This window comes from Oncorhynchus keta, chromosome 34, assembly GCF_023373465.1.
Source record: "Oncorhynchus keta strain PuntledgeMale-10-30-2019 chromosome 34, Oket_V2, whole genome shotgun sequence".
In the NCBI taxonomy this organism is placed as follows: Eukaryota; Metazoa; Chordata; class Actinopteri; order Salmoniformes; family Salmonidae; genus Oncorhynchus; species Oncorhynchus keta.
The window spans coordinates 16633987-16651172 of NC_068454.1; the positions used below are offsets into that span (position 1 = coordinate 16633987).

General features: G+C 44.1%; 1 protein-coding gene and 1 pseudogene across 3 annotated transcripts in view; one reads left to right on the top strand and one right to left on the bottom strand.

The window, feature by feature from the left end:
* The window catches only part of sytl5 (synaptotagmin-like 5), a 77367-nt gene extending 72880 nt beyond the window's left edge, over positions 1–4487 (top strand). For all 3 annotated transcript variants that reach the window (XM_052493293.1, XM_052493295.1, XM_052493294.1), the window contains one exon: positions 25–4487. In XM_052493293.1, coding sequence (XP_052349253.1) covers positions 25–167 — 143 coding nt within the window. In that variant the 3' untranslated portion in view covers positions 168–4487. The remainder of the gene's footprint in view (positions 1–24) is intronic.
* Positions 4488–5570: 1083 nt separating this feature from the next.
* LOC118366615 (sushi-repeat-containing protein SRPX-like) lies at positions 5571–16498 on the bottom strand (annotated as a pseudogene).
* Positions 16499–17186: the final 688 nt, after the last annotated feature.

Sequence of the window (17186 nt, forward strand, 5' to 3'; positions counted from 1 at the left end):
TGATGATCTATTGTCTCCCTACAGGCCAGAGCTATGGGAACCAGGTGGACTGGATGGACTCGTACGGAGAGGAACAGCGGCTATGGCAACGCATGATTGACAACCCGGAGGTCCCTCAGGAGTGTACACTGATGCTGAGGTCCAGCATGTGCAAGCACAACACATGAGATGGAGGGAAAGAAGGACAAAAGAAAAAGGGACAGAGAGAGGTGGCAGAAAAGGGAGAAACAGTGGATGGAAAGGGGGGGGGGAGAAAAGAGAAGAAAAGAAAGAGAAGGACATTGGTTGACAGTGCTCCATGTCCAAGCTCTATCCCACAATACAGAGCTGATGACATCACTCCACTTCCTGACCCTTGAACCCTAACCTCTGAGCTACCCTGATCCTGCACTGGGGTTCATAGTCCTCTACCTGGTAAAGAGGTCAACCAGTCATGCCTTACACTCACATGGCCATACCCAGCCAAGACCAAGCACTGCTACTACTACTACTACTACTACTACTACTACTACTACTACTACTACTACTACTACTACTACTACTACTACTACTGTACATTATGACATGTACAGGTAACTGCTAAAATAATGGAAACACTTGAGTAAATGAGAGATACAAAGTGTATATCCCTCCAATAGAGTTCCAGACACTCATAGAAGGTGGTAGCCCAACACCCTATTAAGACACTTTATGTTGGTGTTTCCTTTATTTTGGCAGTTACATGTATGTAACATAATGAACAAGCACATTGTCATTTGTATGATCTGATCTGACTATGCACAACGCTCTCCTCTCCCTGTGTTGAGACTACTTGAGGTAGAAGTTGTTCTTAACCCCAGATCTAGGATCAGATTGCTCTGACCTGCTCTTAACCATAACCATTTAGGGGGAAGATAATGTATCTGACCCCGCATCAGTGGCTACGGGTAGCTTTTACCTAGGCTTTGACTCAATCAGAACCCGCGTTGGCAGACATCCACTTTGCGGATGTTTTGTTTCGTGTCCACAATAAGCTAACGCATGGAGCCACTTGTGGATTTTCAGCTCTAACGCAGTTACACTTCAGACACCGCCAAAACAAACGATATGGGGATCTAATAGAATCTAGTCCCTTCTCTCATAAGGTAACTTCTCCAAAGGCACTTAGGGGTTGATGCATGCTGAGTAGATTTAAACATTCCCAAAGTATACTGTAAAATGATAATAAGGGTGTGTTCAAGATTGCATTGTTTAATGCAATAATGTTATTATGCAACATTTTTGAACTGATAAACCCCAGTTTCAAAGTGTTGCAAAATTGCATTGTAACTAATCCTGAACACACCAATGGTTTTACTGTAGTTTTGATAAAGCACACATTACGAGTAGAGTGGCACAAATAGCCACTTCATAAACAGATGTTTTGGACCTCGTTTTGGGTGGAAACAGAGATTAAGGCAGAAATCTAACTAGAGATCCAGCAGCACCAAATCGCTGATAGAAATGTATTGTGTCAAGTGTGGAATAGAGAGTCAAGGGCAGTTATATCTGCAACACAGGAAACATTTTGCCCCAGGAGCCTTGGGGAGATGTGAGAAGGATTGCATGTTCCAGAGTGAACCCATGTCCAGAGGGGAGGGACCTTTGGCTTTTTAATCCAATGGGTTTTGAGAAGAGAGTATGTGAGGAGAATGTAATTGAAATTCTCTCTATGACTCATTGAATAGAACACATCCGCCACTGTGACCTGTCTGTCCCTACGACCTCATTGGATAAGTAATATCACTTCTAGTATCCCCCCCATTAGTGGTTCTGAAGTCTTGGCATGCACCTCAAATGTCACCCTGTTCCCCATTGGGGTGGCAGGGTAGCCTAGTGGTTAGGTTCCTAGGCCGTCATTGAAAATAAGAATGTGTTCTTAACTGACTTGCCTGGTAAAATAAAGGTAAAATAAAATAAAAAATAAATATGGGTGATTCTACAGAAGTGGTGTAAATTGGGGGTTGGGAAAAAAATCACATTTGTATCCTATTTTTCCTAAACTGTCAGCACACATCTCATATGCCAGATAGACATATCTAATACTCACACACTGTTTGTATTAATACTCACACACTGTTTGTATTAATACTCACACACTATTTGTATTAATACTCACACACGGTTTGTATTAATACTCACACACGGTTTGTATTAATACTCACACACTGTTTGTATTAATACTCACACACTGTTTGTATTAATACTCACACACTGTTTGTATTAATACTCACACACTGTTTGTATTAATACTCACACACTGTTTGTATTAATACTCACACACGGTTTGTATTAATACTCACACACTGTTTGTATTTGAAATTTGAAGTATTGTCCTGAATTTCTTACCAGGAAAAAAACGTGTCACGACCAAAACATACTGAAACAGTATAAATACATGGAGAAACATGCTCATTATTGATCATTTGGATGAACCTTCTATTCATGTTTTATTTGCATACAAAATGGTCAAAATAATAAAAACATGATTTTTAACCGGACTTTCAAATCCTTTAAATTGAATTTAGAGAAATATAATTTATATTGTTCTTCTGTAAAATGTTCAATGTTGATTGTAGAATCTAAAATGTTTTGATTAATTAATTTACTTATGTATCTAATTCATTGTTGCTTGATGTATACATTGTAACTTTTCCTATCTTTATTTTAGCAAAATAAAGATTGTCAATGGATATATATTGGGTATATTTTAGTATAGACATTACCATTGAGGGCTTCCATCATTTTAAAGTAGTCAGCTGGATGGGGATTCTTATGGGTTGGGAGCATTGTCTTCTTCAAATTGAGTTGCCTATGGTTTGTAAATCAAAGACTAAGGTCTTGTCCGAGAGCATGAGCCAAGACCAAGATTTAAACCAGGACATTGGTCCCAAGATCCATACCTAGGGAGTTGAGACCATGACAAGTTAAATACATAATGTATGTGGACTTGAGTGGTCTCAAGACCAAGACCACAAGACTCCATGGGCCCTTTCTTCAATTCTAAGAAACTTGAGTAGAGTAAAGTAGAGTATAGTTCACTGGAGTACTGTATAGTACAGTAGAGAAGAGTACAGTACAGCACAGCACATTATAGACGTTTATGTTTGGGCTCTTTTTTCCTGAAGTGTGCTCTTGACCACTACCTACATGGTTGCTCAGGATGTATAGCATGGCACTTGCAAATTTAAAATGGAGAAAGCCTCAATGGCGCTGCCTGTGCTGGCACAGATATCATGCTGGCACAGATGTCATGCTGGCACAGATGTCATGCTGGCACAGATGCCATAATGGCACAGATACAAAGATGAGACCTCTATCAATCTCTATGGTGTCAATTGTTTCAGTTGTGACTGCTTTGGTTGGACAATTTAGACTTTTGGACAGATGTACTTCCCACCAAACACATACATACATACATATTTCTTGAAATATTAGATGTTGAGTAGTGAAGCATCTTAAAAATACATGAAGATTTATTAAACCTGCTCACAAATTTGATCCAAAATGTTTGCAGACAGACTACTCACTATGTGGCCATGCTAGAGAGGGGTGCAATCCCATCAGCTGGAGATATATGTAGGGGTGTGGCTTAATGCAGATTCATTCTACAGTCTTTTAATGTGTGTGTTTTATCAGTCTTTTAACGGTAGTGACATCAAAAGGTGGGCCAGCATTTTTTTGGGAAGTATGTTTTAAAATAAACAAATCTACTAATTATACCAGGATCTTTCAATGTAACAATGTAACAACTCAAGATGTTCTGTTGAAATAATAATACTAAAACTATTTTAAAAATCATGAATTGCTTTATTTTCAAACATGAAGTTTAAGAGTCAGTGTGTGAGACAGACATCTCTCAATAGAAACAGCTATATAAACAATGACTTTGTACTATATTAATTGAAAAATATGTTTGTTATTCCCTTGAAGTGAGAATATATCATGATGTAATGAAATGTCCTAAGTTTGGAGACTTAAATGTTTTTCTAAATAGTTTATTATTCATTTTTAAGTGGGACAGAAATTTACAACACTTCTGTAGAATACCCCAAATACTCTATAGGGAAAAGGATGCCATTTGGGCTGCAGACTTGGTCTCGGTGTCACAGCTTACTGTCACAACCTACAGTCTACTGTGGAATGCAAGTCTACATATTCACCATTGTCTGAGTTCCTGTTATGCTCTGAATTCTGAGTGTAAACAACCATTGAAAACTACAGAATACAGTAATAATAATACTATTAAAATGGCATTTACTGTGTAGATGAGTTGCAGGCAATACCCTGCTACTAAAGAAACACTAGACGTGTCTGACAGCATGTTACTGTCTCTGTTTTAATGTCCTCTCATTCAAAACTAGATTGTTCGATTTGACATGGCAATGTGACTGAATCAATCTCTGATTTGGTTTCAAATGTTTTATCAGAATATTTTGAAGAAATAAACAACATCATTCCTCAGATGACTTCTATGTATGTTGAGAACAAACTTTTCTGTGTGTCTGTATCAGATCCAGTGTGTGTGGGCGTCTGTAAAAGTGTGAACAAATTATGATTAGTGTTATTTCCTGATAGTTGCAGGTAGAAAATACAATCTACACAGGACCATCTAATCAGCCGGTTTACATGGGCAGGAGTTGCAGCTTTCCATGGTAACATCACCATGCGGTAAAATGGTTACAGCTGCAATATGGCGACCCTAAAACATATTCACATAGAAATGTGAGTTATAGATCTGTCATTCTCATTGAAAGCAACTCTAAGAAGCGATAGATTTGTTCTATGGGCGCTATGTCTATGCTTCCCATTCTTTTTTGTTTTTGCATCTCTTACATTCGGTTTTGTACACCAGCTTCAAACAGCTGAATATACAATATTTTTGGTTAGTGAAAATATATTTCACAGCAGTTTATATGGTACAATGATTCTCTACACTATACTTGCTTGTTTTGTCACACAAACTAAAATTAGGCAAACTATTAGAATTGTAGCAACCAGAAAATGGGAGCTATTTCTGCATACTGCACCTTTATTAGACAAAGAACAGCTTGTTTTCAGTTATCCAAAACCCTTTAGTTTGTGTTAACTGTACTTATAGACGGGGAAACGGTTTCCAACAGTAAAACTCCAAACATCACTGGACGACGGCTTTAATTACTGAAAGGCGTTTTACATTGGTGGGAAATGCAGGGTTGAACCATTTGAGGGAATCTCCTAGTGAGGGACAAGTTGACTAGCTGTGGTCTGATATGGGGAAGTGGAGGATGGGAGTCATGACTTCAGGTAGTAAGCTTGAGCGACAGTTTAGTTTAAGTAGTAAATTGGGTTTAAGTGACAGAAGGGTCTTTGTTGAGATGGGGAGGACTGGGGTGGGGGTGGGGGTGTAAAGAGAAAGTTGCAGGCAGAGTCATATATATATATATATATATATATATATATGAGAGAGAGAGAGAGAGAGAGAGAGAGAGAGAGAGTTGGGCCAATGCGCATTGTCTGAACGAAAGCGGCACTTTCTCTTCCATAGCCGTTGCTAAGTGAATATTGACGCTTCCAAGTTATGCTGAAAGTTTTCTAAACCTGTGAAGATGTCCAGTGAAAGCAGATATGCAATTTGTTGAGACTACAACACAGTACAGACTTGGAGACACATAATTATCCCAAATAAAAATGTCTGTTGTTAAACATAAAACACTGCTCTGTTGTGATTGTTTACAGCAAGAATGAAGACGCTAACATGGCAGCAGTTGTAAAACCTGGCCCCACTATGATTCTGGTTGGGGGCAGGGGGATTATTTGGGGTGAGGGCGTTGTTGAGCTGTTGTACTACTGGCAGGTGTGGCCTGCCTCCTGCTGCATCTCATCTACACGTCCCTGCCATGTGTCAATGGTGGTTAAGATCTGGGCGGAGGTGATGGGGTACGTGTAGCGCTCCCTGTCCATCCCCTGCTTGTCAATCATTACCATGTTGAAGTTATTATGGGAGATCTGGAGCAGTAACCTAGACAACAGACATCAACACTTCCATCAGGTCAAGGCTGAACACACAATGGTCAGTCTGAAGAATGCTGTGAAAATTAGTTGTAGGTTTGTTATGAATGATGATGGTGTGTGTGTGTGTGTATGTGTGTGTGTGTACCTGAGTTGTAAGGCCAGCCCTGGAGGGATAAGTCTGTGGCGGATACAGCCGATCTGTGCGGGGTAAATCCCCACCAGCTCAATCACTGTCACATGCCTGAGTTCCAGACCACACTGGGCATGCTGGAACATGCACGCACAAAAGCACACACACACACACACACACACACACACACACACACACACACACACACACACACACACACACACACACACACACACACACACACACACACACACACACACAGCCATTCATATCATAAACACACTAATAACATTGTACACACACTAGCACACTAGCACAGAACATGAAAATGCACTCACATAGACGTTTCACTGAATCTATCACCTGGACAGTTAAAGGCGAGTTTGGAGTGACTCAGCATATGACAAGAGTCACTTCTTTCGTGGCACTTTTAAAGGTCAGGCCTTTTAAAGGCCACTGCCCTTTAATAGCTGTTTATGCCAGAGAACCCTCCAAACAGCCTGAATTTACAGAGAGCACTGTCCTTTAATAGCTGTTTATGCCAGAGAACCCTCCAAACAGCCTGAATTTACAGAGAGCACTGGCCTTTAATAGCTGTTTATGCCAGAGAACCCTCCAAACAGCCTGAATTTACAGAGAGCACTGGCCTTTAATAGCTGTTTATGCCAGAGAACCCTCCAAACAGCTTGAATTTACAGAGAGCACTGGCCTTTAATAGCTGTTTATGCCAGAGAACCCTCCAAACAGCTTGAATTTACAGAGAGCACTGACCTTTAATAGCTGTTTATGCCAGAGAACCCTCCAAACAGCCTGAATTTACAGAGAGCACTGGCCTTTAATAGCTGTTTATGCCAGAGAACCCTCCAAACAGCTTGAATTTACAGAGAGCACTGGCCTTTAATAGCTGTTTATGCCAGAGAACCCTCCAAACAGCTTGAATTTACAGAGAGCACTGTCCTTTAATAGCTGTTTATGCCAGAGAACCCTCCAAGCAGCTTGAATTTACAGAGAGCACTGACCTTTAATAGCTGTTTATGCCAGAGAACCCTCCAAACAGCCTGAATTTACAGAGAGCACTGTCCTTTAATAGCTGTTTATGCCAGAGAACCCTCCAAACAGCCTGAATTTACAGAGAGCACTGACCTTTAATAGCTGTTTATGCCAGAGAACCCTCCAAACAGCCTGAATTTACAGAGAGCACTGGCCTTTAATAGCTGTTTATGCCAGAGAACCCTCCAAACAGCCTGAATTTACAGAGAGCACTGTCCTTTAATAGCTGTTTATGCCAGAGAACCCTCCAAACAGCCTGAATTTACAGAGAGCACTGTCCTTTAATAGCTGTTTATGCCAGAGAACCCTCCAAACAGCCTGAATTTACAGAGAGCACTGGCCTTTAATAGCTGTTTATGCCAGAGAACCCTCCAAACAGCTTGAATTTACAGAGAGCACTGGCCTTTAATAGCTGTTTATGCCAGAGAACCCTCCAAACAGCTTGAATTTACAGAGAGCACTGACCTTTAATAGCTTTTTATGCCAGAGAACCCTCCAAACAGCTTGAATTTACAGAGAGCACTGGCCTTTAATAGCTGTTTATGCCAGAGAACCCCCCAAACAGCCTGAATTTACAGAGAGCACTGGCCTTTAATAGCTGTTTATGCCAGAGAACCCTCCAAACAGCCTGAATTTACAGAGAGCACTGACCTTTAATAGCTGTTTATGCCAGAGAACCCTCCAAACAGCTTGAATTTACAGAGAGCACTGACCTTTAATAGCTGTTTATGCCAGAGAACCCTCCAAACAGCTTGAATTTACAGAGAGCACTGGCCTTTAATAGCTGTTTATGCCAGAGAACCCTCCAAACAGCTTGAATTTACAGAGAGCACTGACCTTTAATAGCTTTTTATGCCAGAGAACCCTCCAAACAGCCTGAATTTACAGAGAGCACTGCCCTTTAATAGCTGTTTATGCCAGAGAACCCTCCAAACAGCCTGAATTTACAGAGAGCACTGGCCTTTTTTACTCTGCCCCATGACAATTTCTGTTTAGCAGGAACTGTGGCACTACACACCCCATCAGCACAACCACTTCAAACACACACATTCTGCTGCGGCACTCAATAAGCAGAATTTTACCTACTCTCCCACTCAGTCTCTCCTTTCTCTCAGGCTTTCTCCTCTTTCTCTCAGCCTTTCTCCTCTTTCTCTCAGCCTTTCTCCTCTTTCTCTCGGCCTTTCTCCTCTCCCTCTCTCCCTCCATCCCTCCCTCTATCCCTCCATCCCTCCCTCTATCCCTCCATCCCTCTCTCCCTCCATCCCTCCCTCTCTCCCTCCATCCCTCCCTCTCTCCCTCCATCCCTCTCTCCCTCCCTCCCTCCCTCTCTCCCTCCATCCCTCCCCCTCTCCCTCTCTCCCTACCTCCCTCCCTCTCTCCCTCTCCCTCCATCCCTCCCTCTCTCCCTCCATCCCTCCCTCTCTCCCTCCATCCCTCCCTCCATCCCTCTCTCCCTCCAGCCCTCCCTCCATCCCTCCCTCTCTCTCTCCCTCCATCCCTCTCTCCCTCCATCCCTCCATCCCTCCCTCTATCCCTCCATCCCTCTCTCCCTCTATCCATCCCTCCCTCTCTCCCTCTCTCCCTCCATCCCTCCCTCTCTCCCTCCATCCCTCCCTCTCTCCCTCCATCCCTCCCTCCATCCCTCCCTCTATCCCTCCATCCCTCTCTCCCTCTATCCCTCCCTCCATCCCTCCCTCTCTCCCTCCCTCTCTCCCTCCATCCCTCTCTCCCTCCATCCCTCCCTCTCTCCCTCCATCCCTCCCTCTCTCCCTCCATCCCTCCCTCTCTCCCTCTCTCCCTACATCCCTCCCTCTCTCCCTCTCTCCCTCCATCCCTCCCTCTCTCCCTCCATCCCTCCCTCCAGCCCTCCCTCCATCCCTCCCTCTCTCTCTCCCTCCATCCCTCTCTCCCTCCATCCCTCCATCCCTCCCTCTATCCCTCCATCCCTCTCTCCCTCTATCCATCCCTCCCTCTCTCCCTCTCTCCCTCCATCCCTCCCTCTCTCCCTCCATCCCTCCCTCCATCCCTCCCTCTATCCCTCCATCCCTCTCTCCCTCTATCCCTCCCTCCATCCCTCCCTCTCTCCCTCCATCCCTCTCTCCCTCCATCCCTCCCTCTATCCCTCCATCCCGCCATCCCTCCATCCCTCCCTCTCTCCCTCCATCCCTCCCTCTATCCCTCCATCCCTCTCTCCCTCTATCCATCCCTCCCTCTCTCCCTCTCTCCCTCTCTCCCTCCATCCCTCCCTCCATCCCTCCATCCCTCCATCCATCCATCCCTCTATCCCTCTATCCCTCTATCCCTCCATCCCTCCCTCCATCCCTCCCTCCCTCCATCCCTCCCTCCCTCCCTCCCTCCCTCCCTCCCTCCCTCCCTCCCTCCCTCCCTCCCTCCCTCCCTCCCTCCCTCCCTCCCTCCCTCCATCCCTCTCTCCCTCACCTGTAGGTCAGTCATCTGGAACCTGTAGTAATGATTGGCAGCAGTGGGAGCAGAGATGATGAGGAGGCGTCGTTTCTCATAGAACTGGTCCAGCAGACCTGAGGCTGTACGCACCCCCACGTTGATGTTCATAGCTGTGACATGACATAATAAAACACTATATACCATTTCATCATATCACATCATCACATTTTAATGAATGTAAATTATGTTATTTTTTGAAACACTTGAATTGCAATTGACAATAAAAAAAATGTTTTTATTTATTTCATTGCTGTTTTACTCTGTACTGGTCTTGTTGCTAGAAACATTGTTAGCCAATTACCCAGAGTGTATAAGAAGTGCTATGTGAATTGTCACTATATTACACAATACAATAGAAGTATAATACACCTCTATCAGACATTATAAACTGGGTGGTTCAAGCCGTGAATGCTGATTGACTGACAGCCGTGGTATATTTAAGCAATAAGGCATGAGGGGGTGTGGTATATGGTAACCAGTTTATAATAACAATAAGGCACCTCTGGGGTTTGTGATATATGGCCAATATACCACGGCTAAAGGCTGTATACAGGCACTCTGTGTTGCGTCGTGCATAAGAACAGCCCTTAGCCGTGGTATATTGGCCATATATCACAAAACCCTGAGGTGCCTTATTGTTATTATAAACTGGTTACCAATGTAATTAGGGCAATAAAAATAAATGGTTTGTCATACTCGGCGTATATAGTCTGATATAACACGGCTGTCAGCCAATCAGCAATCAGGGCTCGAACCACCCAGTATATTACAGGCCATACACCACGGGTATGACAAAACATTTATTTTTACTGCTCTAATTACGTTGGTAACCAGTTTACAACAGCAATAAGGCAACTCGGGAGTTCGTGGTATATGACCAATATACCACGGGTAAGGGCTGTATCCAGACACTCCGCGTTGCATTGTGCAAAGGAACAGCCCTTAGCCGTGGTATATTGGCCATATACCACACCCCTTGGGCCTTATTGCTTAAATAACCCACATAAGTATGTGTCACAGACAGTGCTGGTCGATTTCAGAGCAGGCGGTATTGATCTTCTGGATCTCTGTGATCGATCGACAGCCCACCCTGGCCGAGGGAGACATGCCCACGTTCACCTCCAGCGAACCCCTCAGCACCCCTGACCACCGCTTCACTACTGCTAAACACAACATGGTGGATGTGTCATGTACGTTTGTGTGGTGTGTGTGTGCGTATGTGTGCACAGACACGTACCTGCACAGTTGGTTTCCGTGCCAGACCAGGTGAGGCCGTACTGGCACACCCTCGCAGCGCTGCCCTGCAGCTCATACCCTCCTGTACACTTGAACTCACAGGTTGCTCCATAGTTATTACCATCACTATCACACTTCATAAAACCGTTGTCTGGGGGGGTCATGGGGCTGCACAAAACAAAACAGATTCAGAAAGCCACTTTCACAGGAAAAATGTGTAAGTTATGTGATTGTTCCTTCAAATGTTGTCAGAACATTGCCCCAGTAAATTTCAAACTGGCCCTTATGTTGGGGGGTCACCTCGTACTCTGACAGAGAAGCGGCAGCTGCCCTTATTCCCGGCGCGGTCGTAGACGGTGTAGGACATCTTATGGAGACCCTCAGGGAAGTGTCCAGGAGGCTTCCCTTTCAATATAACACTGTAAAAAGCCTCTGTCAAATACTATACTGTGTCAATAGTGCTGAAGCCTAACTAAAGATGTACCCTACTAATACTGCTGCTATTGCTACTATTCATTTGGCATTTAAACATTTTTTACTTCCTGAGAGTCAGATAAAGTGATGGATACTATCATTATGTCTCTGCGTGCAGTTTGAAGGAAGTTGCTAACTTCCGCTATGTTGCGCTAACACTAGTTAGCAATGGTACATTAAACTATGTTCAGACTGCACGCAGGGGCATACAAATGGCACCCATGAGCTTATCTGACTCTGGGTAAGTAGAACAATTTGTCAGGATTTGGCCAGGGTTGTTCCGGTTTTTGGCCACTAGATGCCCCCATTGTGCCTTTTGACCTTTTGTTTTCCCTTGATCCCCATTATTATTTGCACCTGTGCCTCGTTTCCCCTGATTGTATTTAAACCCTTTGTTTTCCTCAGTCCTTTGCTCTGTGTTTGTATGTTAGCACCCAGCCCTAGTACTCTGAGAACTCTTGTTGATCCCGGTGGACTCTCTTGTGGAATTCTGTTTTTTTGTTCTTGTTTGTTTTTGAGTATCTTTTTGAGGCTTTTTGTGCTATACCTTCCACCTTGTGGATTTACCTTTTTGTCTTGGAGGATTAACTTTGTTCTTGTGGAATTCCTTTTGAGGTTGTGGAGTTACATGTTTTCCTGAAGAAATTCACTTTTTACTTCAATAAATACACCGTCTCAAGTACTGCTGTGTCTGCCTCATCTTCTGGGTTCTGCCAACTATTCGTGGCTCAGTTGGTTAAGGACTGTTTCTCACTCCGGAGACCTGGGTTCGTAACCGGGTCCTGACACAATTGCCAAAATCTCACAATATTCCTTTAATACTACATGTTAAAGGAAGGGGTCAGAGGTCAGACTGACTCTGTGAGGATGCCATCAGCTGGGTCCTTGCCCTCTGGTGTGTCCCAGGTCACACTGGCTGTGAGCCTGCTTGGCTCTGCTGTCTTCTGCTTCAGGTTAGGACACTTTATTATTGGGATGTCAACATCCCAGAGAGAGAGCGAGGGGGCGAAAGGGAGAAGTAGAGAGAGGGGGAAGTAGAGGAGAAGAGGAAATGTCAGGAGACAGAAACAGGAGAGAAACAGGAAGAGAGAAATAAAAAGGAAAACTGTTATCCAGAGTGATCCCCCTGTTCTGTTCTGCGATGTTGTGTCCTGTCTATGTAACTGGGCTGAATCTAGACTAGAGAAGCTATTGTCACTGCAGACCAGGAGAATCAATGTAATTTCACTAGAGCAGAAAGCACTCAACTCCATCACAGCTATGTGTGTCAGTGTGTGTGTGGGTGTATGTGTGTGTGTTACACAACCTGTTCTTCTAAATCACTCAAAAAGTCCAAATCTGACTTTCTTGGACAAAAGAACATGCAATATGATGTATTGTCTTGAACGTCAGTGATCATTTTTGAGTCTCAGGCTTAGCCACACACACACGCACGCACACACGCGCGCGCACACACACGCACACGCACACGCACACACACAAATTCAGCCATGCTTATAATTACATAAACACAGTCATTGAACATCTACTTTCTCTGTGAGATTGCTAGTTGGCTGCTGGGTGTAATTTGCTGGTGGGGATGAGGAGGGAGGAATCTGAATCTCACCATATCCATCGTCAATAATGAAGACCTGCTACAGTGAACAATGTCTCCACAACTGCATTAACAAATCACACACCACCTTAATTAAAATGTGTTTGCATACGCGATGCTACTCCAGTTGTTCTGAGACTGGGATTGTCATAGTTCATAGTGTGTCATGCTTGAGCTAGCAGCACAGGCTTATGGTTACTCAGCCTTACACTGTGTGTGTGTGTGTGTGTGTGTGTGTGTGTGTGTGTGTGTGTGTGTGTGTGTGTGTGTGTGTGTGTGTGTGTGCGTGTGTGTGTGTTTGATGTAGGTCTTAGATCTTGATTAAACCTGTCTATAACACACCCTCGTGAAGTCAGTCAGAGTGAATGTGATTTATCATTTAATTGATCCCATAGTCTAGAGAGCAGCCTATATGCAGCTCTTAAACCGTGTGGGGGTTGGAATTAGGATGTGGCTAAATTCAATGTGCTTTTGACGTGGAAACCTCAATAATAATCACATAGCTACAGACACACACACACACACCACAAACACACTGTAGATCTGTAAATGCACGGACGAACACACACACATACACACGCTCTCTGACTAACCCACACAGACGCTCTCTCCTGAGGTCCAGGTCTTGTGGTACTGGCAGGTGACAGTATTGGGCCCCTTCAGATTGTATCCAGGGGAGCAGAAGAACTCACAGCAGGAGTTAAGGTAGGATCCATCTGAACATGTATAGCCCCCATTCGCAGGCATCTGCAGCTTAGGACAGTGAATCTCTGACATAGAAACATAAATGAATAGTCCATACATGTCTGATTGTCAGGTAGATGGTCAGGTAGCTGGACACACAACTCTATTTTTGGTGTAGAGGTGTGTGTCCAGTGATATTGTGTCTCGCCAGTAGTACAGGTGTGTGTGTGTGTGTGTGGTGGTCTCACCCCTGCAGGCATAGCTCCCTGACCAGTGTTTGCTGGCCATACACACCACCTCTGCGTGTCCATGCTGCACCTCGTAACCCCTCCTACAGCGGATCCCATCACGTTCCCATAGTATTCCCCGCCGGGACTGCGACAGCTCACATTACCGTGCTAAACAAAGTGGCATAGTTAAAGTGGCTAGTGATACATGTAATACATGTATCACTAGCCACTTTAACTATGCCACTTTGTTTACTTTGTCTACATACTCATCTCATATGTATATACTGTACTCGATACCATCTACTGTATGCTGCTCTGTACCATCACTCATTCATATATCCTTATGTACATATTCCTTATCCACTTACACTGTGTATAAGACAGTAGTTTTGGAATTGTTAGTTAGATTACTTGTTGCACAAGCATTTCGCTACACTCGCATTAACATCTGCTAACCATGTGTATGTGACAAATAACATTTGATTTGATTTGATTTGATTCACCTTGATGGGGGCGCACCAAGGGGTCCCTAAAAACAGGGGTGGGAAGGTAGTGAGAGGGAGAATTTTATTTTTATTTATTTATCCATTATTTTACCAGGTAAGTTGACTGAGAACACATTCTCATTTGCAGCAACAACCTGGGGAATAGTTACAGGGGAGAGGAGGGGGTGAATGAGCCAATTGTAAACTGGGGATTATTAGGTGACCATGATGGTTTGAGGGTCAGATTGGGAATTTAGCCAGGACACCGGGGTTAACACCCCTACTCTTAAGATAAGTGCCATAGGATCTTTAATGACCTCAGAGAGCCAGGACACCCGTTTAACGTCCCATCCAAAAGACAGCACCCTACACAGGACAGTGTCCCCAATCACTGCCCTGAGGCATTGGGATATTTTTTAGACCAGAGGAAAGAGTGCCTCCTACTGGCCCTCCAACACCACTTCCAGCAGCATCTGGTCTCCCATCCAGGAACTGACCAGGACCAACCCTGCTTAGCTTCAGAAGCAAGCCAGCAGTATGCAGGGTGGTATGCAGAATTACAGTGTATTTGGAAAGTATTCAGACCACATGACTTCTTCCACATTTTGCTACGTTATAGCCTTATTCTAAAATGAATTAAATAAATATTATTCCTCATTAATCTACACACAATGCCCCATTATGACAAAAAATACTATTCAGACCCTTTGCTATGAGACTCCAAATTGAGCTCAGGTGCATCCTGTTTCCATTGATCATCCTTGAGATGTTTCTACAATTGATTGGAGTCCACCTGTGGTAAATTCAATTGAATGGACATGATTCGGAAAGGCACACACCTTACTGTATAAGGTCCCACAGTGGACAGTGCATGTCAGAGCAAAAATCAAGCCATGAGGTTGAAGGAATTGTCCGTAGAGCTCCGAGACAGGATTGTGTCAAGGCACAGATCTGAGAAAAGGGTACCAAAAAAGTTCTGCAGCATTGAAGGTCCCCAACAACACAGTGGCCTCCATCATTCTTAAATAGAAGAAGTTTGGAACCACCAAGACTCTTCTGAGAGCTGGCAAGCCCGGCCAGACTAAGCAATCGGGGGAAAGGGACCTTCGTCGGGGAGGTGATCAAGAACCCAATGGTCACTCTGACAGAGCTCCATAATACCTCTGTGGAGATGGGAGAATCTTCCAGAAGGACATCAATCTCTGTGGCACTCCACCAATCAAGCCTTTATGATAGAGTGGCCAGATAGAAGCCACTCCTCAGTAAAAGGCACATGATAGCCTGCTTGAAGTTTGCCAAAAGGCACCTAAAGGTGCAAGAAACAAGATTCTCTGGTCTGATGAAACCAAGATTGAACTATTTTGCCTGAATACCAAGCGTCACGTCTGGAGGAAACCTGGCACCATCCCTATGGTGAAGCATGGTGGTGGCAGCATCATGCTGCGGTGACTAGTCAGGATCAAGGGAAGGACCTCAGACTGGGGCGAAGGTTCAACTTCCAACAGGACAATGACCCTAAGCACACATCCAACACAACGCAGGAGTGCCTTCAGGACAAGTCTCTGAATGTCCTTGAGTGGCCCGGCCAGAGCCTGGATTTGAACCCAATCGAACATATCTGGAGAGACCTGAAAATAGCTGTGCATTGACGCTCCCCATCCAACCTGACATACCCAATATAATAATAATAATAATAATAATAAGACTCGAGGCTGTAATCTTTGCCAAAGGTGCTTCAACAAAGTAAAGGGTCGGAATACTTGTGTAAATGTGATATTTCAGTTTTCTATTTGGAATACATTTTAAAAAATGTCTAAAAAACTGTTTTTACTTTGTTATTGTGGGGTATTGTGTGTAGAATGATGAGGGGAAAACATTTTTTTATTCCAGTTTAGAATAAGGCTGTAACGTAACAAAATGTGGAAAAAGTCAAGCAGTCTGAATACTTTCCGAATGCACTGTATACCATTCATATAAAAGAGTGAAATAAAACCTACTGGTTCAGCTATCCATCCATAGAAAATAGAAATATTATTTTTGCATCAATGTAAATAAACTAGGGTTGTGTGGACATCCATGTTTTCTTACCTTACACACAGACTCTCTTAATTTTAGAGAGAGCAGGCACTGACTTACCCATAGCAACATACATAACCTATCCCCACTGACCACAGGACAGTAAGTGCTACGGGGCGGTAGTCGTTTAGCTCAGTTACCTTAGCTTTCTTGGGAACAGGAACAATGGTGGCCTTCTTGAAGCATGTGGGAACAGCAGACTGGTATAGGGATTGATTGAATATGTCCGTAAACACACCGGCCAGCTGGTCTGCGCATGCTCTGAGGGCGCGGCTGTGGATGCCGTCTGGGCCTGCAGCCTTGCGAGGGTTAACACGTTTAAATCTCTTACTCACCTCGGCTGCAGTGAAGGAGAGACTGCATGTTTTCGTTGCAGGCCGTGTCAGTGGCTCTGTATTGTCCTCAAAGCGGGCAAAAAAGTTATTTAGTCTGCCTGGGAGCAAGACATCCTGGTCCGTGACTGGGCTGGATTTCTTCCTGTAGTCCGTGATTGACTGTAGACCCTGCCACATGCCTCTTGTGTCTGAGCCGTTGAATTGAGATTCTACTTTGTCTCTGTACTGACGCTTAGCTTGTTTGATAGCCTTGCGGAGGGAATAGCTGCACTGTTTGTATTCGGTCATGTTACCAGACACCTTGCCCTGATTAAAAGCAGTGGTTTGCGCTTTATCACGAATCATCATCACGCTGCATTTTGGTCCGATCCTTGTTCTACCTCTTCATCAGAGGAGGACATAGAAGAACGCCGTTAC